At 42.9% G+C, this 14,608-nt stretch overlaps 1 protein-coding gene across 3 annotated transcripts in view; it reads right to left on the bottom strand.

The window, feature by feature from the left end:
- The window catches only part of LOC106578734 (cadherin-7-like), a 117,549-nt gene that overhangs the window by 52,123 nt on the left and 50,818 nt on the right, over positions 1–14,608 (bottom strand). For all 3 annotated transcript variants that reach the window (XM_045702227.2, XM_014157864.3, XM_082965707.1), the window contains exons 4-6: positions 5,615–5,782; positions 3,737–3,921; positions 723–976 (exon numbers count right to left, since the gene is read on the bottom strand). In XM_045702227.2, the coding sequence (XP_045558183.2) occupies positions 723–976; positions 3,737–3,921; positions 5,615–5,782 (607 nt within the window). The remainder of the gene's footprint in view (positions 1–722; positions 977–3,736; positions 3,922–5,614; positions 5,783–14,608) is intronic.

Genomic DNA, 14,608 nt, shown 5'->3' with positions numbered 1-14,608 from the left:
TTGGTTGCATTAGTTCCACAATAATTTAAATGTTACCATTAGTAGGGCCATTTTATGCAAGATTATTAAAGACGCTGAGAGCCGCCACACCCACAATGGCTTAGATTTTCTGATTAACATTACTAACAATCCTAAGGGTCCTAGCATGAATATCACCACACAACACTTTTAATTTTCAATTAATACATAATGAGAGGGAGTCTCATGAGTGACATGGGGCAGATCGCGTTTATGAGTGGTTGCCATTAAAAAATATATATAACAAAAAAAGCCATGTAGCTGGTACAGACTGTTGACCCTTCTGGGGGATTGCCCTTCGCTTGTTGATGACATTTCACTTTTGCAAATGTTGCATTCCCTCAAAAACCACAACACCATCTGGCTTTAGTGTGTGTCACACAGTCACAGAGGGAGTTTAGAACTCATGGTGTCAGTGGTTTAAGTGTGTTGTGTAGGTGGTGCTTAAATGTGTCTCTACTGAGATGTGAGAAGGTGAACGTGTATTTACAGTCCTACTCTAAAGGTGTTTGGACCTCCTGTCAACCTGACGGTGTAGCAACATGTTGAAAATAATTGGTGAAATGACTTGGAATTCACCACTCTGTTGAATAGGGCCAGCTGGGTATAGTTGTTTTAGGAAACAGGTCCCACTTCAGAAATTGGCTGGGACAACAGAGAGATTGGCTGTGATGGTGTGTAATAACTGAAGAGCTGGGCTCTACCTGATGGCACTGTTGGAGGAGTCCGGATCGTGCGCAGAGACCCTCCCGATGGAGGTGCCAACTCTGGCGTCCTCAGAGACCACCATCCTGCTGAGCTGCGTTGAGAACACAGGCGACTCATTCACGTCCTCCACTGTCACCTTCACCGACGTTGTGTCGCTGAACGAACCCAGGTGCACGAACGCAGGGTCGATGTTCCGATTGGTGGCTTCGATTCGCACATTAAAGCTGTTCTTGGTCTCAAAGTCTAACGGCTAAACAAGTAAGACCACCAATAAAGAGAGACAAATATAGATTAAAAGAAAGAAAAGAAAAAGCTATTTCATATTAATAAAAAAACATACAGTTGAAGTTGGAAGATTACATAGACTTAGGTTGGAGTTGTTAAAACTCGTTTTTCAACCACTCCACACATTTCTTGTTAACAAACTATAGTTTTGACAAGTCGGTTAGGACATCTACTTTGTGCATGACACGAGTAATTTTTCCAAAAACTGTTTACAGACAGATTATTTCACTAATAATTCACTGTATCACAATTCCAGTGGGTCAGAAGTTTACATACACTAAGTTGACTAAGCCTTTAAACAGCTTGGAAAATTCCAGAAAATGATGTCTTGGCTTTAGAAGCTTCTGATAGGCTAATTGACATAATTTGAGTCAATAGGAGGTGTACCTGTGGACGTATTTCAAGGCCTACCTTCAAACGCAGTGCCTCTTTGCTTGACATCATAGAAAAATCTAAAGAAATCGGCCAAGACCTCAGACAAAAAAATTGTAGACCTCCACAAGTCTGGTTCATCCTTGGGACCAATTTCCAAACGCCTGAAGGTACCATGTTCATCTGTACAAACAATAGTATGCAAGTATAAACACCATGCGTATAAACACACAGCCATCATACCGCTCAGGAAGGAGACGCATTCTGTCTCCTAGAGATTAACGTACTTTGGTGTGAAAATTGCAAATCAATCCCAGAACAACAGCAAAGGACCTTGTGAAGATTCTAGAGGAAACAGGAACACATGTATCTATATCCACAGCCAAACTAGTCCTATATCGACATAACCTGAAAGGCTGCTCAGCAAGGAAGAAGCCACTGCTCCACATGTTAAAAAACACAACTATTTGGCCATAATGACCATCGTTATGTTTGGAGGAAAAAGGGGGAGGCTTGCAAGCCAAAGAACACCATCCCAACCATGAAGCACGGGGGTGGCAGCAGTGAAGCATGGGGGTGGCAACATCATGTTGTGGGGGTACTTTGCTGCTGGAGGGACTGGTGCCAAAATAGATGGCATCATGAGGTAGGACAATTATGTGGATATATTGAAGAAACATCTCAAGACATCAGTCAGGAAGTTAAAGCTTGGTCGCAAATGGGTCTTCCAAATGGACAATGACCCCAAGCATACTTCCAAAGTTGTGGCAAAATGGCTTAAGGACAACAAAGTCAAGGTATTGGAGTGGCCATCACAAAGCCCTGACCTCAATCCTATATACAATTTGTGGGCAGAACTGAAAAAGCGTGTGCGAGCAAGGAGGCCTACAAACCTGACTCAGTTACACCAGCTCTGTCAGGAGGAACGGGCCAAAATTCACCCAACTTATTGTGGGAAGCTTGTGGAAGGCTACCCGCAATGTTTGACCCAAGTTAAACAATTTAAAGGCAATGCTACCAAATACTAATTGAGTGTATGTAAACTTCTGAGCCACTGGGAATGTGATGAAAGAAATAAAAGCTGAAATAAATCATTCTCTCTACTATTATTCTGACATTTCACATTCTTAAAATAAAGTGGTGATCCTAACTGACCTAAGACAGTGAATTTTTACTAGGATTAAATGTCAGGAATTGTGAAAAACTGAGTTTAAATGTATTTGGCCAAGGTGTATGTAAACTTCTGACTTCAACTGTGGCTTGAGAGTATAGGTCAGCCGAATTCCAGATATCAACAGAGTGACTTTCCAATCAAGGTAAAGCATGTTCTGATTGGCTAGTTTATAAGCACTGGCCACATTTGCTATAAATGGTGAGGGCAAGCCATAAAGATACTGTATTTGAATGCGCATCGCTCATGCCAACATGGTCTCGTGGTACACCAGTATATTGAAGAAATACAACAACCCTATCCAACCTTGCACATAATCAGACTCTTTCATCCAGACATTTTTATATTGACTTACTGTGTAGTGTGAAAGCAAGTTTTTAATTGCAAGAAAAGGCACACAACACATCACGTTGAAAGGCATTTAAAAATGGGAGTGTTTAGAAGGTATATTGTCATATTTTTGTCTTATTGACTCACAGTTGTAGCCCTATAATATGGGACATTGATGTGACAGATTTATTGTCTGTGTTTATTGTCTGTATGACTTTCCACTCTGTGGTACTCGTCTATGACTGGTGATGGTGAAAACAAACAAAAGATCAGATTGAACCCGGTGACAACTGGCTTGGGGCCAACAATAGCTCTCACACCTACAAAGTCTCATGGCGGCCAGTCTCAAATTCTTGAGTGGCCTGGGGATATCTTTTTAAACCTTCAAAAAACACTAAAATAGCCTGCAAGTAAATAAACTATTGACATAGCAGTAATGTTTTATATTTCGACCACTAAGTAAAAAGTAAGTGAAGTTTATGAGTGCTATAGGCTATAAAATAAAAGCCATTATAATTGGTCAACTGAAAAAAACGTATGCCTATAATGCAATTGAAGCTAGACATCAAAGCATTAATATTACACAACTCTGCTACGCCATAGCATCCCATCACATTCTCAGAGTGAGTCATCATCTTTGGACAGTGCAAGGCCATGGCCAGATAGAGATCGATGGAAACGGATGAAAGATATGCATTCGTCACTATCCGTTTTTGTCCGCCAAAAGTTTGACTTAAACTTTTGACGGACAAAGTCAGAAGTGTTGCATGTGTAAAAACAACATTGTCCATGAATGTATGAGCTCCATAGAAAAACAATTTTTGGATGGATACAAAATCTCTGCATGTGTACCTTTTGAAGGATGATGACGCCCTCTTGCGTGTCCTCATCTGTAGTGATGTTGAACAATCCAGGTCCGTCCTCCATGATCCTATACTCCATCTCTGCGTTGGGGCCTATGTCTGCATCCACAGCCTTGACCCTGGCCACCACGGATGCCACAGGCAAGGACTCCAGCACAGTGTACTGATAGTTCTCTGGAGGATAGCGGAGTAGTGGTTAGAGATGAGGTGGTTTCCTTACTCCTTAGCAGCTCATATTTATATTGCCCCCCAGCTGCCTGTGATTTCCCTCTCTCACAATGACTGGTAAAACAGCAAATTAATGGATTTGTTTTTTTTCTTCTCAATTTATAAGAGGAAATAGTGACATTATATTTAATAAGTAGTTTTACATTGAATACATTTATGGTGGTAAGGACAAATATTTTTTCTTGAACCTACAACTTTTAGAACAATGGAGTTGTTTGTATTCACATGAAAATGTATTACACATTCTGACCACTCCACGCTACATGAAACATAATATTTCTTGACCAAAGTGAATGGAAGAGTCCCCGATCCGTGCATAATACAGTTGAAGTCGGAAGTTACACCTTGGCCAAATACATTTAAACTCTGTTTTTCACAATTCCTGACATTTAATCCTAGTAAAAATTCCCTGTCTTAGGTCAGTTAGGATCACCACTTTATTTTAAGAATGGGAAATGTCAGAATATTTCTTTCATCACATTCCCAGTGGGTCAGAAGTTTAGTGGTTGAAAAACGAGTTCTAATGACTCCAACCTAAGTGTATGTAAACTTCCGACTTCAACTGTGTGTTTTGGTGGGATGAAATGTCTACTGGAAGATTCTATTACATGCAAACTCTCCCATTGTGTTCCCAAAGTCTTGTCTGCACTTCTCCGACTTAAAGCATAAAAGGAGGGAATCATATTCACAATCATAATTTCACCAATCACTATGGCAGAGCTCACCCCAGTGGCTCCCGACATTGCCCTCCTGACATTGTTTGCTGTCTTGTAATCTTTGTAATGGCTTATTAATTTGCCATGGAATAGAGGCTCCTTAAAAGACAAAAAGGCTTTCCTCCCCTTCCCTCATACGGTGTATGCCCCTCTTTGCCACCTTCCTCCAGCCTCCCCTCCTATCCTCCAAGGTCTAGTGTTTCTAGACTCTATAAACTGTGGTGCTGTGTAATACTGACCCATGACCTTGGGTGGGGGGTGAGGGGGATACGGGTGGGGGGGGGGGGGGCTTTTCACCAAGTCTGGTCCCAAAGCCTCTTTCTTCCTAGGACAACAGTGCTTGGTTAAAGCGGCCGGTCGTTAGGACTATCAGCGGTAAAGCAATTGCCGGGGCCACAGATTATCATGAGAAACACCTCACACCTTTGAATCCCAACGCCTGACCTGGAACCCATTAGTGGGCTGTGAAATAGGCTGATGACAATTTTTTTTTGGCCTAATCCTGGTATCTACATTCTCCCCTCACTCCCTGCTCTGACATGGAGTGAGGGGAGGAGAGGTTTATACCTCCTAGGGTATCCTACATTTGAAGCCTTTGATCAAAAAAGTCATAAATGTGCTGTGAACACCCTGATGATCAGATGGAGAGATACACAATGTTTATCGAATTTACACATATGCATGAAAGGGGTACTGTGGTTAAATGAATCTGCAATATAAAGTATAGCCTACATTTACACTCAAAGCTTTCTCCCCAAAACTGTCATTGTGAATGTGAGTGATTTTAGAGATTCATGTCAAATGTGAGACTGAGATGACAGTGAATGGAGGGGTTCAGGGCATTGTCTGCGAGGGAGAGAGACACAGTAGATTGAATGTTGTCAGTGTCAGTGACGCACAGAGCATAAAGGACTCAGTCTTACTACGAGAGAAGTGTGGCGGGTTGTCATTGACGTCGGTGAGAGTGATCGTGACAGAGGTGGTGCCTGAAAGGCCGCCCATCTGGCCCACCATGTCTTTGGCCTGGATGACCAAAACGTATTGGTCTTTCACCTCTCGGTCCATGTTGGGCAGCGCTGTCCGGATGATGCCTGGAGAGGAGAAAGAGGGCGATTCAGAGATAGAGAGAGGGATGACAGGAAAGAAGAGAAAGGGATGACAAGAGTGGTGAGAGAGGAGGGAAGGACAGGAATGGATAGAGAGAGGGGTGACAAGAGAGGAGAGAGAGAGAGCGGGGATGATGGGACATTTTTGAACGGAGAGCAAAGGGGTGAAAGCATAGTTTTCTCAGCTGTACCTGTGTTGTCAAGGAATGTATTACCTGTCTGTCTTACTCTGTCATAATCTATTCATCATACAGAATTTACATGGACTCAAAGTGTCAAACATGCAATATTATCTTTAATTTTTGCAACAAGTGTGCAGTCCAAACACTATTGTGGTCAACTTTATACAGTATCTCTGCAAGGTCCTGAGTAAATTTTAGTCTGAAGCAAAGGCCGTGGCCCAGTGCAGTTGCTTTGCTTTGGAAGAAATACACCGACTAATAACATTTGAAATCAGCACTTTAACTCTTAACTGGAAAAATTATAACAATAATCCCACAAAATTACCACAAATCTTGAATGGAAAAAAAGTCATAATCCTTCCAAGGCAATTACTGTTGCATTCATAGTTAACGACTTACTTAGGAAAAACAGTAACTCAGTTTCATTTATTAAAAGGCATTTATTGGGGATTCCAACAGAACATGGAAGATTACTCATTAAGTAGCTCCTGAAAAATTGGATCACGTACGTTTCCTTGCTCTAACTCTCTTGTAGGGCATTTTTGACATTGTATGGTCCGGACTTTGATTTGCTTAAACAATGCAAATAAATTGGTATGACTTATTTGGAAACTAACATTTCTAATCTCTCTTTTGTAGTAAATAAAACATGAGAATTGTGTCTTTACAACCGTAAGGCTAAGTAGGCTAAGTATGTATGTAGGCTAAGTAGGCTAAGTATGTATGCATGGATTAGAAGTCATGCATAGAGGTCCACTTGTCTCTAATGTAAATAATAGTAAATTATTTATATTGTCTTTGGAAAAAATGCTTTAGAAGCTTATTTACCTGTGTGTACCCCTACACCTGCTGACCAATGTTCCCTCTAAACTGCGCACATGCGTGTAAGAGCAGTAGCCCAGAAAGAGAAGCACGATATTGAATTTCACTCAATTTTCTAGAGCAGTGGTCACCTGGCGATTGCGATCGACTGGTCGTTCCCCAAGGCATTCATAGCCATGTGTTCCTATTTTTGTTATTCGTTGCCGTAGATGCACCCAATGCAGCTGCCCTGTGTGCCGGGTAGGCGAACTGTTGCCATTTTGAACCATTTCATGTGTCTGAAGGTACAAACCCTGCCTTCCCGGCGGGCCCAGAGAGAAAATCAAGTGCACTATAAATCTACCGCTGGCCAATCGGATGGCTCAGATTACCGTGCCTGCAATAATGTAGCAGGCATAAAAGAAAGCTACAGCAAAATTGATACTGTGATATTTCAAAATGTTTAAAACCATGACTAGAAGGAGACTGTCAACAAACACAGCAAGGAGCTGCTGTTTTTATGACTGAGTTCATGTTTAAATACTTAGCCAGCACTGTCAACACTTTTATAAGCCATAAAATGTGTGTTTTTCCTATTTCCACTCAACCCTACAACAAGCACTGCAGCAGTAATTAATGAGTAGGAAAGCGTATCTATAGGCTTGTGTTGCTATTATTAGCGGCTTGGGTCTTTTTTAATATCGAGGAATATTTCACTTTCTCTTTTCATAGGAGTAACAACATGATTTTGAGCATGAGGCAGAAATAATGCGGTGCAACTCGATCCTTTTTGGTCAGTGTTAGTGGAAGAAAGGGAAAGGGATGTTGAGAGGCGGACCCTAGGTCTGCTGCTCTCTCCCTCCGCAGAGACTGACCATCAAATGCAGGCACCATCAGCCCAGTAAAATAAAAATAAAAAGCTAATTATTTCAATGCTCATTCAGCTGTGCCTCACAATGAATACAACAACAGATCTATTACCGGTGTGATCATGTAGCCTACCTCAAATTTTGAAATATAATTTTAAAATGTCCCAAACAACAATGCAGTGGCAGGGCAATTCAAGTAAAGCCATTATGCGGTGATAATGTATTGGGGCTTTAACTTACACCACAAACCTCATTGCTACAGTACTGTTTTTAACTGGTTAATGTTGCATAGACGTACATTTTTTATGTTAGGTAAAAAAATATATATATCTCGAATTACGTTAGATCTCGGCTTACATTTTGACTCAGGAAGTGATCTTGACTCAGAAATGGTTGGTGACCACTGTTGGAGAGTTTTCCCTGTTAACACTATCAACATTTCCCTTTACTGTGGCAATTGTGATTAAATGAATTCAAAATGAGTCACTTTTAATGCATCATGCAGAAACAAAACAAACTATGCAAGAGATTTTGTTTAGGCAGAGCGCATCGGAGTAGGATTCTATTGCATTGACATGCACTACTCAGCCCATAGTCTACACAGACCGGTGTGACATAGACAATCAGAGCTGCAGTAGGCCTATATGCAAATAGAGCATTGCCATATATGGATCTGTGCCATTTACTTTGAACTGCACTGTGATGAGAGCATGAGCGATTGCGAGTAGATGTGCTTGTTTTGAGATCAAAGCGAGAGCTGCATGTAGCCACTTGTGCACATTTTGTTCATATCCTTTGCTACTTAGTGAGTTATTAGCGTAGTTATAGATCATTTGTAGTCAGCAATAGGGGAGTGATTGCTTCCTACGAGCACAAAATGTGTACATTTCTAGGCAAATTTGAAAAGCGAGTCAGGTAAAAAGCTTTTTTTTTGTCCTAAAGGGCTAGTGTTGCATTTTGAGACAGGCTTGAATAAAGCTAAGTAGCAAATAGGCAGAGGGTAGCATAATTTGTCTGATTCTCTGTAATAATGGAATGGGAATAATAATGCTTTTTATTTTGTAAACTGGTTTCTTGCATCAAAAAACACAGCAACATTTTCAGTCACCTCCTTGTCTGAAGGAGTCTTATGAAATGTAGGCCTACATTAAACACCACACATTGGCTGCTACTGTAGGCTGATGATAGAACAGCTATTTCCATGTTAAAATGTTATGGGATGCATTTCTCCATTGTTTTTGATGGTAGGCCAGAGTAGCCTATATTATGATCAATTAGCCACAGAAGACAACATGGCCACTGTAAAAAAAATTTTTTTAAAGCGGGTAGAGCCTCAGTATTCACAATAAACGCCAGCTGGAAGTTGCACAGCATTTTCACAAAGTTGAAGTTTGCGCTCATGTCATAGGCATCGTAAGGATTGGACCAATGCGCAGCGGGTAAAGTGCTCATCTTCTTAATTTATTAAAGAAAACACTTAACCTCTCTAGGGTAGGGGGCAGTATTTTCACATCCGGATAAAAAAACGTACCCGATTTAATCTGTTATTACTACTGCCCAGAAACTACAATATGCATATAATTGTTTGATTTGGATGGAAAACACCCTAAAGTTTCTAAAACTGTTTGAATGGTGTCTGTGAGTATAACAGAACTCATATGGCAGGCCAAAACCTGAGAAGATTCTGTACAGGAAGTGCCCTGTCTGACCATTTCTTGGCCTTCTATACCCTCTTTATTGAAAACAGAGGGTCTCTGCTGTAACGTGACACTTTCTAAGGCTCCCATAGGCTCTCAGAAGGCGCCAGAACATTGAATGATGACTTTGCAGCCCCTGCCTGAAAAACAGTAGCGCATTTGGATAGTGGTCAATCTGAGAACAATGAGACGGGTGGGCGCATGCACGTGAAGGGGCCATTCTACATTTTCAGTCTTTGAACAAAAAAGACGTCTCCCGGTCGGAATATTATCGCTATTTTACGAGAAAAATCGCATAAAAATTGATTTTAAACAGCGTTTGACATGCTTCGAAGTACGGTAATGGAATATTTTGAAATTTTTTGTCACGACATGCGTCCGCGCGTCACCGTTCGGATAGTGTCTTGAACGCAAGAACAAAACAGAGGATATTTGAACATAACTATGGATTATTTTGAACCAAAACAACATTTGTGGATGAAGTAGAAGTCCTGGGAGTGCATTCTGATGAAGAACAGCAAAGGTAATCCAATTTTTCTTATAGTAATTCTGAGTTTAGTGAACGCCAAACTTGGTGGGTGTCAAATTAGCTAGCCCGTGATGGCAAGCTATCTACTCAGAATATAGCAAAATGTGCTTCTGCCGAAAAGCTATTTTAAAATCTGGCACCGCGATTGCATAAAGGAGTTCTGTATCTATAATTCTTAAAATAATTGTTATGTTTTTGTGAACATTTATCGTGAATAATTTAGTAAATTCACCGGAAGTTTTCGGTATGTTTGCTAGTTCTGAACGTCACATGCTAATGTAAAAATGACCCGATCCTGTAGGTTCATGCTCTACAACATTTGCAGAGTACGACCCTGCCTCACACAGGAAGCGGCGCAGGTCCTAATCCAGGCACTTGTCATCTCCCGTCTGGATTACTGCAACTCGCTGTTGGCTGGGCTCCCTGCCTGTGCCATTAAACCCCTACAACTCATCCAGAATGCCGCAGCCCGTCTGGTGTTCAACCTTCCCAAGTTCTCTCACGTCACCCCGCTCCTCCGCTCTCTCCACTGGCTTCCAGTTGAAGCTCGCATCCGCTACAAGACCATGGTGATTGCCTACGGAGCTGTGAAGGGAACGGCACCTCCATACCTTCAGGCTCTGATCAGGCCCTACACCCAAACAAGGGCACTGCGTTCATCCACCACTGGCCTGCTGGCCCCCCTACCTCTGAGGAAGCACAGTTCCCGCTCAGCCCAATCAAAACTGTTCGCTGCTCTGGCACCCCAATGGTGGAACAAGCTCCCTCACGACGCCAGGACAGCGGAGTCAATCACCACCTTCCGGAGACACCTGAAACACCACCTCTTTAAGGAATACCTAGGATAGGATAAAGTAATCCTTCTAACCCCCCCCCCCCCCCCTTAAAAGATTTAGATGCACTATTGTAAAGTGGTTGTTCCACTGGATATCATAAGGTGAATGCACCATTTTGTAAGTCGCTCTGGATAAGAGCGTCTGCTAAATGACTTAAATGTAAATGTTAATGTAAAAAGCTGGTTTTCGCTGGAGACTCCGGGCTGAGAGGCGGCACTGGAGACTCCGGGCTGAGGGGCGTCGCTGGAGACTCCGGGCTGAGGGGCGTCGCTGGAGACTCCGGGCTGAGGGGCGTCGCTGGAGACTCCGGGCTGAGGGGCATCGCTGGAGACTCCGGGCTGAGGGCCGTCGCTGGAGACTCCGGGCTGAGGGCCGTCGCTGGAGACTCCGGGCTGAGGAGCGTCGCTGGAGACTCCGGGCTGAGGAGCGTCGCTGGAGACTCCTGGCTGAGGAGCGTCGCTGGAGACTCCTGGCTGAGGAGCGTTGCTGGAGACTCCTGGCTGAGGAGCGTTGCTGGAGGCTATTGGCTGAGGAACGTTGCTGGAGGCTCAGGGCTGAGGGACGTTGCCGGAGGCTCAGGGCTGATGAGCGTCGCTGGAGGGTCAGGGCTGAGGAGCTTCGTTGGAGGCTCAGGAGCGTCGCTGGAGGCTCAGGGCTGAGGAGCGTCGCTGGAGGCTCAGGGCTGAGGAGCGTCGCTGGATGCTCAGGGCTGAGGAGCGTCGCTGGAGGCTCAATCACTGGAACCTAAACCAAAAAACACCGAAACACACAAAACAAACACCCCCTGCCACGCCCTGACCAAACTACAATGACAAATAACCCCTTTTACTGGTCAGGACGTGACAGCTCAGCAGACCTGAAATTTGCTCAGTGATGAAAAAAAGAGAGAACATTGCCGCTGACTACCCAAAAGCATACACTCTCATAGCAACATTGTGAACAGAGCTTGGAGACTTGACAGAAGGATGCATACATTTCACAAATTAAGCCTGGGATCACTGAGGAAAAACATTGTTGAGGTATTTAGACCAACTGCCTAAACCTTTGTTATGCTTACAAATCAAAGACTCTGTTAAGTGTTTTCTTTTCTCTCTCTGTCTTTCTTTATCAATGCCATTAAAGCCCTCAAGCTGAAAAGTGTTATTGGCCAGTCTAAGTAAATGGCTCAATTAGTGAAATTATACGCCGCTGTCCGCCTCTTTATCTGAGGCCTCTGCCATGCTCTCGCTACGCCATAATGATGGTCAATAAAGCCAAGTATTTGTCAATATCCATACAGAACAAACTAATTAATTGTGGGTGAAGTTTTCCTAATGGGAGAACCACAGCTGCCTCTTCTTCAATGCTTTAGTTCCCTGTTTAAGACGAGGAATCAACATGTCAGTCGATAAGCTGATTTATTTTTAACTCCTGATGCGTTCATGTTGATCAAAGTATCTGTCTATGGAGCTACTGTATGTGTGGATGTGTGGATCGGATCCATCCATCTGCTCCTATATCCTAGCTGTATCCCCCTTTCCTCCATCCATCCACTCATTCATCAATTCATCAGGTTTGCTGCTAGTTTCTCCCACTGTGTTACCCTGTAGCCATTTAAAGAGCATCAACAGCGCTCGTGTCAGCTGCTGTGACACCTGTGAACCCTGTTTGCTGACATGCATGAGAGAGCTAGCTTCAAGCCATCAATTCAACAAAGGTCCCTCAACCAGCTGAGGTACAAAATTAACAAAACTCTCAATCAATCAAAATTATTTATAAAGCCCTTTTTACATCAGCAGATGTCACAAAGTGCTATACAGAAACCCAGCCTAAAACCCCAAACAGCAAGCAATGCAGATGTAGAAGCACGGTGGCTAGGAAAAACTGTGGTAGAGAGAGAGATTTGAAAACAGCAGGTCTGGGACAAGGTAGCACTTCCGGTGAACAAGTCAGGGTTCCATAGCCGCAGGCAGAAGAGGAAGGAAGATCAGGTCAGGGACTCAACCCACTCAAGTGAAGCACCCCTCCTAGGGACGGCATGGAAGAGCACTAGTAAGCCAGTGACTCAGCCCCTGAGGCCTTATATTATTAGAATGACAATGGAGAGAGGGGAACAGACCAGGCAGAGACAGCAAGGGTGTTTCGTCACTCCAGTGCCTTTCCATTCACCTTCGCATCCCTGGGCCAGACTACACTCAAATATAGGACCTACTAAAGAGATGAGTCTTCAGTAAAGACTTAAAGGTCGAGACTGAGTCTGCGTCTCTCACATGGATAGGCAGACAATTCCATAAAAATGTAGCTCTATAGGAGCTGTGCCACTCTGGCTCCCGAGTAGCGCAGCAGTCTAAGGCACTGCATCTCAGAGCAAGCGTCATCACTGTAGTCCCTGACTCGAATCCTGGCTGCATCACATCCGGCCGTGATTGGGAGTCTCATAGGGCACAATTGGCCCAGCGTCGTCCAGGTTTGGCTGGGGTAGGCCGTCATTGTAAATAAGAATTTGCTGTTAATAATAAAACGGGAGAAAGCCCTACCTCCAGCTGTTTGCTTAGAAATTCTAGGGACACCACAGAGACAAAGAAACAAAGTTCTAACTTGAAAGAACAAAACATTCTTAAAAAGCTTTCTGAAGAAGAAGTTGGCTGTTATAAAAAGTTGGCTAATGGCTACCAAACTACCCCCCCCCCCCCCCCCCCACCCCCCCAAAAAACAACAGCGGCTTCCCCAAAAACTTTAAATGAAGCCTGTAAGAAAATAGGTTGTGTTTGCAGCCGGCAGTAAACCAAGTGAATCATGTCACTAAGAAAAGAAAGGCTTCACATCTCTGTTAACCAAGCACCACGGCCGTGTCGTTCCTGGGGAGAGCCGATGATTAACCTGTTAGGGCTAGGGGGCAGTATTTGCACGGCTGGATAAAAAAAATGTACCCGATTTAATCTGGTTACTAATACTACCCAGTAACTAGAATATGCATATACTTATTATATATGGATAGAAAACACTCTGAAGTTTCTTAAACTGTTTGAATGGTGTCTGTGAGTATAACAGAACTCATTTGGCAGGCAAAAGCCTGAGACATTTTCTGACAGGAAGTGGATACCTGATGTGTTGTATTACCTTTAAACCTATGCCATTGAAAAACACATTGGCTGAGGAATATTTTGGCACTTCCTATTGCTTCCACTAGATGTCACCAGCCTTTACAAAGTGTTTTGAGTCTTCTGGAGGGAGATCTGACCGAACAAGAGCCATGGAACGATGATGGCCCATTAGACACCTGGCGCGCGAGTTCATGTTGGGTACCCTCGTTCCAATACGTTATAAAAGAGTATGCATTCGTCCACCTTGAATATTATTCATGTTCTGGTTAAAAAAGGCCCTAATGATTTATGCTATACAACGTTTGACATGTTTGAACGAACATAAATATATTTTTTCCCCTCGTTCATGAAGTGAAGTCCGGCGGGCTTAGATCATGTGCTAACAAGACGGAGATTTTTGGACATAAATGATGAGCTTTTTTGAACAAAACTACATTCGTTATGGACCTGTGATACCTGGAAGTGACATCTGATGAAGAGAATCAAAGGTAATGGATTATTTACATAGTATTTTCGATTTTAGATCTCCCCAACATGACGACTAGTCTGTATCGCAACGCGTATTTTTCTGGGCGCAGTGCTCAGATTATTGCAAAGTGTGATTTCCCAGTAAGGTTATTTTTAAATCTGGCAAGTTGATTGCGTTCAAGAGATGTAAATCTATAATTCTTTAAATGACAATATAATATTTTACCAATGTTTTCTAATTTTAATTATTTAATTTGTGATGCTGACTTGACTGCCGGTTATTGGAGGGAAACGATTTCCTCAACATCAATGCCATAGTAAAATGCTGTTTTTGGATATAAATATG

The sequence above is a fragment of the Salmo salar genome, chromosome 19 (genome assembly GCF_965601325.2).
Source record: "Salmo salar chromosome 19, fSalSal1, whole genome shotgun sequence".
NCBI lineage: Eukaryota > Metazoa > Chordata > Actinopteri > Salmoniformes > Salmonidae > Salmo > Salmo salar.
The sequence above is the reverse complement of the archived record's forward strand: the minus strand, read 5'-3'. Positions and strand labels throughout refer to the sequence as shown.